The 15,861-nt window shown below is 47.9% G+C and overlaps 1 protein-coding gene across 4 annotated transcripts in view; it reads right to left on the reverse strand.

Annotated features, from left to right (window-relative positions):
• The window catches only part of LOC144155113 (protein turtle homolog A-like), a 430,406-nt gene that overhangs the window by 15,150 nt on the left and 399,395 nt on the right, over positions 1-15,861 (reverse strand). For all 4 annotated transcript variants that reach the window (XM_077686368.1, XM_077686369.1, XM_077686367.1 and 1 more), the window contains one exon: positions 4,058-4,261. In XM_077686368.1, coding sequence (XP_077542494.1) covers positions 4,058-4,261 — 204 coding nt within the window. The remainder of the gene's footprint in view (positions 1-4,057; positions 4,262-15,861) is intronic.

Below are 15,861 nucleotides of genomic sequence, written 5' to 3' on the forward strand. Positions count from 1 at the left end.
TGGCGTACTGCTGCCCTCGATGTTGGGAGGCGTGAGTGTAGATAATTGCATGATCCCCACCTAGGGTGGTGTTGAGCGTTTGAGCCCGTGCTTGTCGGCGACCCTCGTCGTGTGAGGGGTTCATGTTTCTAAGCAAAGGGAGCATCTTTAGTTCTTGTCGCCAAAAGTCCAGGAGTACATCACGCGGAGGGACATTCTGTGCTGCCCAGCCAATCTGGTGAAGGATGCGGCGACCCGCCGCAGTTCTGGTCATTCAGAGCTTCTGGATATAAAGATGGCCCTCTATCAGCTCTTCTTCCGTGTTGTAGAGCCCCGTGCTAAGCAGCCTCTCTGTGGACGCACTCATGGGAAGACCAATGGCTTGCTCAACCGCCTTTGTAATCATTATACAAAGCATCTTTATGTCCTCCTTGCCGAGAAGAAGACAGGGGGTTGACGGAAGTGATTCTCGAGAGGACAAAAACTTGAACTAATCGAAAGGTATCGGATTCCTTGAGCTCTCACTTCTTGATGGCGACTCGCATGATCATTTGCATGATTTTATTGATGCTGTGTTTGAGGCACTGCAGGGATATGTCACTCTTGGTGTTGGCCTGAAGATGTAGGCCCAGGATCTTGATGCTGGGGCTTGGAGTGATGGCCTGGCCATCAAGGATTATTCGAATGTGTTCCTTGAGGTGTCGTTTGGCGTGAGTGCGGACGACAAGGAGCTGAGATGTTTTACGTGAACACTGGAAGCCACAGGCTTTAGCATATTGGCGTACTAGAAGTGAGATGCCATGGGTTGGTGTGAGCGTCTTTTAATCTCTATCGCATGGCGTTCATCGAGAGTGCAAGGGTTAAACCCTTTGACGTGCTCGGTGAGTGCGCCACTTGTGTTCCCCATCTCCGCGTGGGCTCGTAGCTAAGTCCGTAAGACAACGGGCTCCGGATTTATTGCTCTGTTAGTTCCAGGTTCGATTCCTGGCACTCCCATTAAGTTATTTTATTTGTTCGCGGGAGTTTTCTGTTGACACCAACGGTCGCGAAAGAACCCTTGGGGGGGTAAAGGTATAAAGCTTTGCTTTAAAAATCATGCACCCCTCCGTCTAACGACGGCGATGGTTGAACGCGAAGGTTTTTCGTGACGGATTTTTTGGTGGTCGTTTTAAACTCAGCTTCGACGGTGTCGAAATGGGGCAATCGAATAGACGCCGGCTTCATAACGTGAGGGACCCAGGTTATATTCCGGCCAGTGAAGCGTTTCTAAAGACGATAGTCTTTCTTGGGCTACTTACGCGCAGAAAGTTTGGTCTGTCTGTCTGTCTGTCTGTGGCTCGATTCAGCGACCCGGCTAGGCGAAACAGGAGCTGCGCGATAGTCTTATATACCCACAGCCAAATCTAGGCGCATGAGTCCGAAGTCAATACTCATACTTGTCAACATTGTTGAAGAAGATCAGAACATTACGCAAATATAAGGCAGAAAATCAATACATAAGTGATATTTGCAGTATTCCTTTATTTTAAAAATTATGGATGCTTGGTTTGTGCGATAGCCAATGAAATACTACATCAACTGCAGAAAACCGCCGCCTGCTGTTGCCCGCGCTCCTGGCTGCATTTTAAGAAATCAAACGGCAACAGCAACGAAAGCTTCCACTAGACAGGCTCCACGTTCTGCTTGGAACACTCGCGGAGTAGGGCAACGTGGCTCTATAAACATTGTAGTAGGGTGCCTCGATTCACGCTCGTCTCCGCCGTACGGCAGCGCTGGCATCGAGGCGTACCGTTTCGAGCAGTGGAACGCGGTAAATTTAAATTGACTTGAACAAACCTCTAGCGCGTTGTCTTGGGAGGAACGAGATGGGAGAGGAACAGCATGAGAGGTGAGCGGGAAAGAGAAGGGAGGCATTTACTTGGCAGGGGCTCCTGTCGACTATCTCCTTTCGGCGACATTTGCAACGAAAGGAGCAGATACGCGGTCAATTTTTCTTTCACTTCACCACGATCATTCATCGACGATGATGATGATTGATAGTGGTATCCTTTTTGTAGCGAGGTGATGACCCGTCATCTTACCAAAAAAAACTGAAAAAAACTAATATACGTATGTTTTAGACTCTTCGTTTAATACTAGCGCTGCTCTTAGAGCAGGCCCAAAGAACTCGTTAGGCCCAAAATACGTATTTTTTTCTGTTACAGGTGGTAACTGTCCTAGGCAATATTCCCCTCTCTGCTTTTCATCCACAAGCATTCTAATCTTCTTTTCGTCGCTTCGGCAGCCTTGAAGTAAACTCCCTTTGTGCTACCCTTAAAGCCTAGGGCTTCTGGAAGTCGAATATTTCCCTCATGTAGATTTGGATGGATACCCTCGCATTCTAACACTATGTGCCGCATAGTTTCAGTTTCTTTCCCGCAGACGACGCATACCCCATCATTTTGTGTATACTTCCCCACAAAGCTCTTAGTTCGCAAGCAACCTGCCCTAGCTGGAAAGCGCAAAGCACTGCCTCTGTAATTATCGTAGAAATTGCCATTTCTGATGTTCGTTTCTGATGTTCCTTTCTGATGTTCAATTTCTCAGCCCTGTACATCTCTAACGAAGTTTTAGCTTCCTTTTTTTTCTCTCCCTTTATTCGCTTCTATCTGCCTTGCCTCTTTTTTGGTTACCTTGGCTGTCTTGTATTCTCCGCTGTTCTTTCCGTACTTCATCGTTAGCCTTCTAGTCTTCCTTAGCCACTGCGTGTCCTCGCCATCATCAGAGAAAGTTGGCTTTCCTGCAGGGCACCTTCGCGTTACAAACTTCATCGGTGAAAACACTAAGGCCTCGCTTTAAAAACGCTAACCACGTCAGATTAATTGATTCTGGAGCTGTTGAACTTTCCTGAGGTTAGTGCTGATGCTTGGGCTAGGTAGCGCACGGTCATTGCAGAGAAAAAAATACGTGAACTGTGAACAGTGTAATGCATATCGTGCCCTGAATAATTTTCTTTGGTGTAGCCGTTGCGCAGTTGGCGTATTCTGCTTGTTCTACGATGCTGATGATTGTATGTCGAGGCTGCAATTTTAGTAGGAGCAGAAAAGGCTGCAACTATTATTGACGAATGTTTGTGCTGCGTAACCAGAAAAATAACTACCTTCCTGGCCTATACAAAGCACTTTCCGGTCTACAGTATGTTACCATGCGTACACAGGGGCAAGCGTTATGACAAATGGCGCCATTGCCTCCCCTCCCCCGTATTTCATTGTCTATATCCAATCTGGGGAGAAACTACAGCAGCCGCACTGTTTTTTGCAAGTTGAGCTTCCAACTTTAAAGGCTCTTGATTTCCTGCCTAAAACTATGTTCGTGCAGTCGTTGGTCGTACAATTGGTTAAATTATTTCTAATATTGAATAAATTGGATAGCATCGATGCCACTGATTGTGTGAAAGAATAGGACAAACCGGCAAACGCTGAATTCTATAAGGGGAGCATTTGCTTGTAAAGCTTGCATCGCCACAACTTATAACGCAGAGAAGCAGATGTTGAAATGGCCGATCAACTACGGCGTTTTATGAGCCACATGGAGACAGTGACACATGGGACAGCTTGGCATCCATGTATTTTGACGTTGGCGGTCCTAGCTTATCTGTGCAGTGGGATGATCAAGCCGATTTCTAGCAACTTGATTCCAAACACCAATCTGTAGCGAAAGTTTCCCTCATACTGTCTCCGTAATTACAAAAAAAGTGGCAGTTTCCAATTCGCGAGTGAGTGAATGAGTGAGTGAGTGAGAGTGAGTGAGTGAGTGAGTGTGAGTGAGTGAGTGAGTGAGTGAGTGAGTGAGTGAGTGAGTGAGTGAGTGAGTGAGTGAGAGTGAGTGAGTGAGAGTGAGTTAGTTAGTTAGTGAGTGAGTGAGTGAGTGAGTGAATGAGTGAGTGAGTGAGTGAGTGAGTGAGTGAGTGAGTGAGTGAGTGAGTGAGTGAGTGAGTGAGTGAGTGAGTGAGTGAGTGAGTGAGTGACGTCCTTTCTTTCACTCGTTTGAGAAAATCGTAGGCAGCACGGCACGAAAGAGCCTGGTCCCCGTCACTCACAATTCATGCTCAGCGTGACCGAGGTGGCGGCGGGCCTGGTGAGGTTGCTGTTGGTGGCCTCACACGTGAACACGGCGCCCAGATGGTCTCGCCGCAGACTGCGTACGTGCAGTGTCGCCTTCTTCACGCCCTGCTCGCTGCGATGGAACACGTGATGCAGGTGTGTCGAGCCCTGCCGCCACATAACCCGGGGCTCCGGTTTGCCTGCGCACAGAAGGATGTGTCGAAGCAAAGTCAGCTTTTGCTCACGTGAACTGGAATATTGGCTAACATAGCCATTATTCATAGGGAGGGTGTTAGATGCAACGCACATAATTATCGGCCGCTGTTCTTAACGTCTGTATGCTGTAAAACCCAAGAGCACACACGACTTTTTCGTAACTTTTTAGCACGCCATTCACCCCGGATTACCTTGCACAACACAATTACTAGAATTTATTCACGAGCTAGCACTTTGAGAAAACAATAGCACTGAGACAGACGCAGTAATTCTGAACGTAAAATAAAAATTGTCATCGCCCTATCAGGCACCCACACACACACGCAAAAAAAAAAAAAAAAAAAAAAACAGCGAATTCGTCGCAGTCATCCCGGACTCACAAGTCGAATGCTCGGCCGACTATCATCCTTCGCCCTCAAGATCGTCAAGGCCATCCCGCAGCTTCCCGACATCCACAGTACATGAGACCGTGGTTTGTGTTAAAAAAAAAAGAAAAAAAAACGCGAGGGAGAAGCGTACTATCCGGGAAGAAACGTACTATGGGGCATTTTTAGTGTTCACAATTGAGAGGGTAGCAACCGGGTAATCGTACAAACCGGGAAAGGTACGTCAACGGAGTTGGGCCCCTGGACACGAGTCCCGCGACGGAAATGAGGCGGCACACGCCGCTGTCCGAGTGCACACCGTCCGGGATGCCTATTCCCGAACAATATCCCGTAAGGGACAACGCCGACTACGCCTCCCCCCCCCCCCCCTAAACAGTGACATCACAGCATGACGTCACTTCCTCCTCGTGGGCGACTTCATGCGACGTGGATTTTTTTATTATTATTATTTCCTCGTTTCGGGCGGCGGCCGATAATTTCGCTCCGTGCGCGAGGCTGGGCCTGCGGCTCTGGGGAGCTGACGCACATGTGGTAGAAGTTAAAGGCCCAACCACATGCAGCGTACTTTCGGCGTTTTCTCGCGTGGCGACGCGAGCTGACGCGCGAGCAACGCCGATGTCTGCGCTCGCCAGATATCGGCGTCGACGCAGCGCGAGACAACAGCGGAAAGCGGGCAGCAGCGGTCGGGTTTCACGTCCTTCTCGTGCTTTGGGGTCGCTCCTTTCAGCAGAAGATAATCAATTTCTTTTTAACTTGCGGTTATTGGCTGCCTTGAGACAAATTGCAAGCTATTTCTGTTCGAAAGTGCTCATTCACTTGTGGCTTGTTTGGCTTTCATCGGGGAGATCGGGTATTTGCGATAGCTTTTTTTTTTAGTTAAATAGAAGAACTCTGGCTACGTCGCTATGATGGGGCTTGGCTGCAAGATTGGTGCGTGGCGACCAAGCCTTATCAACGCCAGAATGCTAGCGGCGCATGACATTCTATCCGTTGTTACCGTGGCTTGAGTAGGGGAGACCGATGTTTTGCGATAGCTTTTCTTGACTCAAATAAGGAGGCTGTGGTTACATCGCTTGTAGTAATAGCATAACTGTCCTCGGATCCAAGATGGGTGCGTAAGAAACAAGCGTTACCACGGCTGAAATCTCTCCAATACGACCAAAGCAAATCACTTGACAATATTTGTTGGCCGCCTCTGTTAGGGTACCAAATTCTTGGGTCCGCCTCGTCTTCTGCCGTGGTCGAGCGGTTGGGCGCTTGGGTGCTGGCGTTTTGTTTTGAAAGTCCATGGTTGGAATCTTGGCAAAACCGGTTTTTTTCAAATGAGGGTTTCATCGGTTTTTTTTTTTTTCAAGGCAAACAAAGGGGGCCAGAGTACCTCGCCGTTTATTCTGCAAGTGACGTTCGACGGTAACCTCACTATCAAGGCAGCCCCGAAGTTTGCTTTGCTCACATTTTGAATTCATGAAGCTGCAGTCGGTACATAACATCAAGGTTAAATCAAGTAGCAAGTCAACTTGTGCTAAGTAAAAATGAGTGCAAAACAGAAACAGGAAGATCGCATTTAAGTCTTTTAAAGTTAACCTCTGGTAATTAGAGTTCTTCGCAAATATATGCACGGGTAAAAAGGAAGTAAGGCGGATAACTATTGGGATTACCTGTTTAATATTCGCTATAAGTGTCAAGCAGGGTCAGTCTCCCTCTCCCTGACGCGTAAACCTTGTTGCTCGGCACGGCGTACTCGACGCTGGGCTTCGGTGTCCGTCGATGGTCTCTGTTCATCCACGCTGACGCTCCGTGAAGCGCACGCTTCGTTTTGTGCCTCTTATCCTAACTTGCCGACAATTTTTTTAACAACGGTAGTCTTATCTTTACTATTGAGACGTAAAAATTTCGGCCAGCCCACATGTCACTCGAATCAGCCGAAATGTTAGTGGGGAGCCTGCTCAGTACTGGTTACTGACAACCGGGCATTGGTGGGTAAGTGATTGGGAAGGGAGAGGGTAGAGTAGAAGAGGAAGGGAAAGAGATGAAGTGAGAGTGAGTGAGGAGAGTAGAGGAGCGAGAGCACAAGAAGCCGGGGTAAAGAGTGTAGCGAGAAGGGGACGAGGAGGGTGGGACCCGCAAGAGGATGGTGAAGCAAAGGCGTAGGAGCCCAATTGGAGTTTGGGAATATGAGGGGAAGTGGCGGCGGTTGGGAAAGCGAATTGGTGTTGGTGATGGGATTCCACGAGGGAGAATGAGTAGAGGGGCGTAGTCGAAAGCTAAGAGGAAGAGTGGCACTTTGAGGGAGAATTTAAGAAGGGGGCAAACAGAAGAAGGTGACCACAGTCATGTGGAGAGGGCGGGCTAGGGGAAGAAAATGGGGAAGTAGATTGTGAATGGGCGAATATAAAATGCGAGCTGGAAAGAAGTGGAGGAGGAAAGGAAGGAAGGAAGGAAGGAAGGAAGGAAGGAAGGAAGGAAGGAAGGAAGGAAGGAAGGAAGGAAGGAAGGAAGGAAGGAAGGAAGGATAATTTGCCGTAGTGAAGAGAACTGGAGGAGAGAGAAGGGGGGGGGGGTGAGAGAAGGGAAAGGGAAGTGATGAGGCAACAAGGGGTTTGGGGCTGAATGAAAAGAGAAGCAGGAATGACTATAGAAGAGGATGAGGGGAATAGAAGGGAGTGGGGGAGAGCAGTGAAGCACCAGGGGCAAGGAAAACCAGGGGAAAGACATGAGGGAGGAAAGGCAGATGAGATAGATGGTGGAGTGAAGGGGGATATCGGGGTAGGAGGAAACCTAGGAGTGAGAGAGCGTGAAGTAAAAAATAGAAGCCAGAGATGCGTAGAGTAGGGGGAGAAAGAAAAGGAGAGTGGTAGAACGGAAGGCGGAGTATGGAAGAGGAAGGGAGGTTTAGGAGAAAAAAGGAGTGTAAGAATGTGGTTGATCCCTCTTCCATAGGAACCGGTAAAACACGAAAGTGAAATGTGCCATCACAGGGGCATTTTAATGTTTATAGGGCATCGATATGAACTTGCACATCGCTATTTATATTTCGTCGGTATGGCACCGTTATACGCATCAACGTTAGACACTGGATTGCTCGCGCCGGAGCATTGCGTAATCCGACTGAAACCACAGGCGCTCGCGAACCGTCCGTTCGAACGAAACCAGACGGGTTGTCAGCGAATCGTTTGGTGAACACACGGTCCTGCTGCAGCGAAAGGAGCAGCGGACCGTGCCACGAGCGCGAAACTCGCAAGTCGGCGTCTATCTTACTCCGTGGTCGTTGCCTTTGGCATCGAGGCGCCAACTGTCGGAGCTCATTAGCGTCATGATGCACTACTTCGCTTTGCCTCTCCTAGACGGCAGCCCCATATGAAGGGAAGGATATAAGGCGCGTTGGTCGCCTGTTTACGCGTCTGTCAGTCGGGAGCGTGTTTGGTATCTCCCGTTGCGGCGAAAGAGATCGTTGTTCAAATCACGGCGCAGCTGCGTCAATCGAAGTTTTTCTGGCGATGTCATTTCCGTGCCGGATGTGACGTCAGTGAGATCTTGGTAGACCCCGGCATAAAACGCTTTCGTGTTAAAAAGTATTGGGTCAGAGGAAGCAAAGACAGAGGGGGAGAGGGACAAATGGCAGGGGAATGGGAAGACGATGAGGGGATGGGAGGAGCATGTGGGGTTGGAAGGGTAAGAGAGAGAGAAGGTTACGTGGAAGGGGCCGGCGAACCTCTACCGTAATTGGACGTCATTTTGTGCAAAGCAAGCTGATATCAGAGTCCTTGCATCAAAGGACTCTGTTGGTACGTAGCCATTAATTCAGCCCCGAGGAGCCGGCACGAGGACCGTGCTGTGCCAGGTGTGCCACGTGACATCATCCTTTTTTAGAGTGCGAGCTCCTGCTTCGAGGCTCCCGAGCCCAAGTGACGGCGATCCACTGGTGAAGTCACGCCCCCTCCCACTGCGCAGGCGCACTCCAGAGGCGTCACCCTTCGCGACGTAGAGATCCGCCGGCTTGAGCCTCTTACGTTTACTCATAAAAATTGGCCTCCCGAAAAGGTTTCTATCGGCGATATTGGTCGACTAACCGAAAAGGAACTGGGCCGATCCTTCTTCTTCCAAGCAAATAGCCAAAAAAAAAAACGCGAACAGGTCCAGGTCTCGAACGCGAGTCCTCCAGCGTTTCGAAACAGGTTAATAATTCAGATTAATATTTTTACTGTGATTTTTAAGCAAGAGACATCAAAAAATGCCCGTTGTTCCTCTCGTGATGCGAGCATACAATATTTCTGACACCACCCAAGTGGCTGTAGCATTCAAGGCGGAATACATTTAGGGCAAATTTCGTTAAGTTCACAAACGTGCGGTAACTCTTGGCTACGCTAGCCGACTAATTCGCACGCACTCAGAGTTCCTGAGACGGATGTGCCCGCAAACTTTACTTTTTGGAAAAGACGGTATTGTTCAGTGAGCGTCCAGCACGCGTATACTCAATTATTCAGAGGCGAGAGGTGTAGTATTTTGCAAAGAAAACGCGGCTAGGTTGTCCAGGGCCGATGATCTGTACACTGCAGATCAACAGGGGCCGTGGTGGAAGAGTTTTCTATAATATACGAGTAGATGGGCGAGTCAAAAAAGAAGTCACAGGTTGGTGTTCTTCGCCCTACGACTGCCCTTCGCACTACATGCGGGGCCTGAGAAGGGGCACTCAAGCAGAATCGTTCGCGCGCATAATCTGGTGATTATAACTCCGCATGGAAAACAACTTCGGCTACTCCGAAGGGGAAAATCGAGCCCAGGAACGCGACTTCTCCCAATATTGCAGAAAAGGTATCAAAAGCATGGACATTCGCATGTTTCCCCAGACACGATTTCATCATTTCCCTGTGCCCTCTAAGCACACTGAAAGCAAGAAATGATACAGAGCAAAATAACAAACACTTGGCGGAATTTATGCCCAGTACGCTGCTACTCCTGACCGCTTCTGATGACACACATGATAAACGGCGCTCTATATAGCAACGGAACACACAATGTCGAAACGCCGACGATGCAAGTTATACATAGAGGGTCACGAAGTTTTTTATGGCGTAAATTCGTGTCAGGTTATAATTTACTTCAAGCATAAAACTCACGGCTAGTGGGTGATGAGGACATCGGCGTTGCGTTTTAGCTGTACGTGTTTCTTCACCCTGACCGGGCCTGTCGTCCTCACAAGCCTTTGACGCAACAGCCGGGAGTAGGTGGCTGAGCGCGAGACCGGGGACCACGGGCCTTGAGTGGAGACGACGTTATTCCTTCGGGGCGCGCACACCGATCACGAATGGCGGTTGCCTCTCACCCGACAGCCGTACAACACTGACCACTGAGAATCGCTCGCTTTGTTTCCTATTTGTGGGAGACCGCAATTCGGCTATCCTTACAACTAGTACTAAGATTTTATAACAAATCACAGTCGTCAAATTGTTCCAAGAGCGCAATGTAACGAACCAGAATAAAGCCAAACAATGAATGCTGCAATTAAAAAAAAGACAGTTTTTTAAAATATCAGTGCAAAAAGCATTGTGTGACAAACAGTGTGTTTGATCGTGTTCGTGTTTTCTTAAACAGCCATTGAGTCGTTTGAAATTACCAAAGAAAAATATTTGGATGCCCTGTTGCAGATCCATTATAGACGCCTAAGCACAGACCGGTTTTAGGATTTGCGGTTTTCGGAGGCACCCTAATTTGCTTATGATGCTTCTGTGTGTTCTTCTGAGACACCTTCGTTTGTTTTTATGCCCCTTGGCCCAACGCACGCCGCGCTTTGCACACGGCCCGCTTTCCGGCTTTCCCTTGCTGACGTCATGATCCCCCACTCCCTCAGTGGGTCCGGAAGATCCGCCGGTTTCACCCATTTCGAAAAAAAAAAAAAACAGATGCCGCCGGTTTGGGCCTTTAATGCTTACGCATGAAAAGAGAAAAATGCGCAAACACTCCGTTTTTTTCCTCTAACTTCAAATGTGCAAGTATCTGCTTTGCTACACCTGCAATTCGCCATGGTTAATATGTACGCGCTTCTTAGCAGTCGCAAAATCGCTAAGCTCTTTAATCATCCGTCTCGGACTCACCGAAGACTCCTCGAGAAGCAAATCGGCATTCGTTTTTCACATATATCTCTATGACGTTCAAGAATCATAGGGCTACCTGCGATTTATCCGCGATGAATACACGACTGTAAATCGACTAACCCCACTGGACTCAATGCCGCACCCAAGACTTTGTTTGGGGAGGAAGGGAGGAGGCGAACATTACCAAAAAGGTAAAAAACACAAACGCAAGAAACGAATCCATTCACCGTTAAAGAAAACAAACATTGTGGTGCACTGAGGGTATTCAACAGAACAGAACCATCTAATTGTTTCTATTCATTTTTTTTTCTTAAGGGGGTCATTGCAAATGGCTGATTGTTGTGGTGAGAGCAGGCGTGGAAATCACGTAAGCGTGGTGCTTCGCTTGCGACAGCAAAGTAATTTCCTTACTTGTTGATAGGCAGATCTACTAACACCCTGTTTTCCCCTGCTTTTCCGAAGCGGGAAAATCTCGCCAGGGGGCGCGGCCCCCGTCTGCTTTTGCCGCTGGCCGGACTAGCACGGTCGACTACGCTTCAATTCCTCCAAACAGAGCGAAATAAAAACAAGCATACCATTAGGAAGCTTCGCTTCTTCGAACTTCAATTCGTTCCGCATTTCGAAACAATTTGGGCTCCCCAAGAAAAGCAAGACGAATTGGGCAGGGTGAAGCAAAGCATCATTGGTGCCACGGATACGGCACCGATTTGCACAAAATGAACTAAAAGTACGGGCGCGTGCTCTCGCCACTGTTTATTTACACAGGCAGATTTGCGCAGAAGCGACCCGAGCTGCTTGAGAGCCTGAAATAACAGCTTTGCCGCTAACAGCAGTCGGCGATCTCGCGTGACCCAGCCGAAGGCGCGCGTGAGCGTTGGCCCGTGAAAGCAGGGTTCTTTGTTCGCTCGCAGCGCCGCAACACCGCGTGGTCGCAGTGCCCAAATTACGGCGCGTGCAGTTCCGGGCCCCACTCACAGCACAACTCGAGGAGCGACGACGATGGCGGCGTCAAATCTACCGTTCGAACAGAGAATGGCGAGAATTCGGGCCCATTCCCTCCTCTCGCGTCGCTGGAAAGTGGCGGCTGCTGACAAAAGCGGCGCGATAAAAGACCAATAAAGACGCTCGAAACAATGACAGGGCCATTCGGCGAGCGCACCTAGTGCAGCTCAAAAGAGGCGCGACGGAGCTTTGTTGAACTTGGCACCGAGCCGGTGGCAGCGGGAACGTGCCACGCACACCGATACCGGCGGGACAATGCGGAGGAAGGCTTTGCTGCATCGCCGCGCCCAGGAGGCCGCCAGTGTCGCTTCCCATTGTCGGAGCATCGGCGCCGCAGCGATCCCGGCATGTGTCGCCCGAGTGAGGAAGGAGCACGGTGGGCTCGAGGGCGCCGTTCGCATGACTGCGCCCGGCATGACTGCGCCTGAGAAGCGATTCTAACGAGAATGTTACGCACGCCCTGAATAGCGAGCTGCAGGCTGAGGTGAACTGAAGCGCCGCACCGCCAAAGGCGTACCTTCCGGGGGAAACAGAATCGCCGCAAATGAACGAAAGGAATGCCCGCTGGCTCATGCCACAAAAGAACCGTACAGAACAGAAGCGGCACTGTGACAAGCTTACGCCATCTGGTACGGCCGGACCCTTAGCGTTTAACACGAGCGGTGGGTACCGACTGTGCACCGTGAGTGCCGTAACCACCGGTGAAAACATCGTCTCGGGGGGTGTATTCAATCAAAAGGTATTCTAGAAATTTCCCAACTATTTATGGATTTGTAGTAATGTGTAAGCACCCAGTAGAACCGATCAAAATTGAATGCAAGTATCAAAACGTGCTTTATGTCGAAGTAGTATGAATTGCTTTTATCTGCGTTTGGACACTTTGAGGCGTGGTTTAAGACAACATTTTTGCGATATAACCATCGTCATGGCACGCTTAGATATTGCACCTGGCGTCTTTAATCACTGTAGGCGCACGCAGCATGCGCTGCAACTTACTCGTAAACGGCCGTTTGCTTTTTCTTTACTTTTTTTACAATTTCTTTACAGCTTGCGGACTACTTTTGTTCTCAGTTTTCTCCAACTGAAACGGTTTTTCCGCGAATATTTATGAGAAGTTACCTTTGCGCAAAACAAAACGTTTCGAGTTTTCTGTGGCAATCATGAAGCATTGTCTAAATGCCCAAGTAAATTTCTCGGAAGCCATTTCAGTACCTTTTGCGTTTGAGCGTGTAAATATTTTCTTTCCAAATTCCCTCATAGTAGTCGCTTGCCTTTGTTTTGGTTATGCTACTTTATCCGATACCATATCCGATACTTTTTGAACTGGTGCAGCGCGGTTTCCTACAATTGCGCGCACCCCGCAATGGTATGTAAAGCATTACACTGTAAGCCGCGTTTCTGCGCACGACAGAACACATCACTGCCAAACATTTTACCTAGCATCACCCTCCAAAGCTGTCACGAACATCATTGAAATTCTGCCCTTACTTCAACTAGACTCATTGTGAATAAGGTAACGTGCTTAGGGACACATACACGGGAAGGGAATTTATATCAGGGCGCTACGGGTAATGCGTCAGGCTATCTTTAGGATTCAGGTAGAAATTTCGTAAGAGCGCTAATTTTCAGCCCCAGGTGCTGAGGTAAGGGGGTCAGCTTAGCAATCTGTATTCCATTCATTCAGCCGATTAGTCCTGCTGGATTTCTCTTGGAATCATATTGGGAGTTGTATAACAAGGCTGTCGTGTTAATCGTGTATGGACATCGACAAGCGCTATCGTGTAACCCCAGAAAGGAGTAATCGAAAGGCTTTGTGCTGAAATCTCCCTGCAACAAAGCACCCTTTTAGATATTTTAATACCGAAGTGACACGGTCCGTCCAAACTGCAATTCAGACAGGACACCAAAGCGTGTACCTATTAACTGGCATTTACGACACCTGGCTTTGCAAACCGCGGAAGCTGAAAGTAGATTTCGGCTCCATTATAAGGAGCGAAAAAGGACGAAGAAAAAGGGGAGAAGAGCGAGTTTAATTTGTAATTCGGTAGAGGCAAATTACACTACGATGCAAGTTGAAAGTAACGAAACTTGCGTGATGAGGGTCGCTGCAGTCAACTATTGTGTTATCTAAGCTTGAATTTTAGATCCGTGCGCGAACATTATTGTACGTAACGGAAAGAGTCGGCGAAAACACCGCAGCGGCGATCCGTGCCATTTCATTACTTTGACCTTACGAAGGACCGTTTACTCGCTGGGCTGTTCTGGCGTGTGCTCTTTTGATGTCACACTGTTTAACGCCGCGCAGTTTTTGACAAGTGCCGTCTTGTTTGTGCTCTTTGTTGCGGGCTGTTCTGTCACGCAATGCAACATTAAATTCCGCGTTTAGTGACGCCACAGCGCCGATAGTGTTTTGAAGTGAAATGGGACGTCTGAATTCGATATTCGCCGAGTTTGGTCCATCGGATAAGGGATTGCTCACTCACGTGCATTGTTGCGAAGCCGACCCTCTGCGATTTTGAAGAGTTACGACATCCCCCCGAACGCAACCTAAATTAAGCAAGATCTCTTTCTGTCAATATTACATAGCCGCCGCACTATTACTGTTTGGTTCGTGCTTCTAACTTATTATTTACACAAAGACATTACCCTCGCTGCGACTACCAATACATCATTCTGCGCCATGAAAAAGCATAATAAATTGAGTTTCGTGAGCCTAAATGCATTAACCGATCGTCGTTGCCTGGTGCCATTGGCTTTTGGAACAGTTTTTTTTTTTTTTGATACCATAGTCTCGAAATCTAACCTCAAAACATTCTACCGAGAGCTGGTCATGCTTGATCTTGTTCAATGTTGTTCACGAAGGTCTTGTCTAAATCATCATATCCGCTGAATATGCCTCTATTGTGCTTTATTTTTACGAGTTTCTTTCTCTTCATTTTCTTGAATCCAACAAGCAGATTTGTCTTCAATTACTATGTTGCCTATTCTAGGTTATGAGTAATTTATGCGTGGTCCCATATGTTGTAATGAAACCCCTTTGCTATGTTCTTGCCTGAAACGTATCATTTTTGCTTCACTTCTTGTACTTGATTTCGGGCCCTCTTTATCCAATAACGTACAGGAGGCCTGTAAACTTGTTCAATCAATCAATCAATCAATCAATCAATCAATCAATCAATCAATCAATCAATCAATCAATCAATCAATCAATCAATCAATCAATCAATCAATCAATCAATCAATCAATCAATCAATCAATCAATCAATCATCAAACTATTTAAGGGCCTGCCATACTCAAAAGCAAGTTAGTCAATTTACATACCGGGTTCGTTTTTACAGGCACAAGAAAGACTCAGCACGAATCCTTCATGACAATACTTGAGGTGTACAGCAAAACATTTGCCCGTAAATACGCTCGTACGTCCCGTAGTCCCTCCATCCCAAATTTATCCCGCCAGCTGCACCGCTTTGGTGTCGCTAAGACAAAAAAAGCGCTGAAGATTGCTGCGGTGCTACGGTACTGCACATGTTTCTCATGAATCTCGCCTCCGACATACAAGTTACTTAGAAGCAAGAGCTTTCTTTGTATTCATGTCATCGGGTTCAGGCGTAGCGTGAAGGATAGCTCCCGGAAAATGTGGCGACATTTTCAAGTATAAAAACCAAAGGAATCCGTATCACTGACACTAAACGTTTAGAAAGCGCAATAGAAACGTCATATTTCGGTATCAAGTTTTCTTCGGCGGAAGTTGTGGCACAAAATTCATGGTTGAGAGCGTTTGAGACTGGCCTACCATCTTCAAGATTTACCGGTGTGTTTGTTCCGCGTCGTGGAGCAGCATTTCGCAAAATTAAGTGTCCACTGGGCTCTCGATAGATGGGCGCCAAGTTTATAATTCCGTACTATATGCTTTAGTTCGCAAAAATTACAGTTTAATTCAAAACTAAGTGTATTTTTGCAGCACATCTGAGCTTGACATCAGGCAGGCTGCAACATTTTTATTTTCATCTAACAGAGACAAGACAATTGTGCACCAGAATTAAGTATGGGTGGCCAGAATTGAAAGGTCCCCTACGTAGGCGAAATCGCACGATCCAAGTAA

Source organism: Haemaphysalis longicornis, unplaced genomic scaffold (assembly GCF_048455015.1).
Source record: "Haemaphysalis longicornis isolate Haplotype H1 unplaced genomic scaffold, Haemaphysalis longicornis Haplotype H1 scaffold_1, whole genome shotgun sequence".
Classification (NCBI taxonomy): domain Eukaryota; kingdom Metazoa; phylum Arthropoda; class Arachnida; order Ixodida; family Ixodidae; genus Haemaphysalis; species Haemaphysalis longicornis.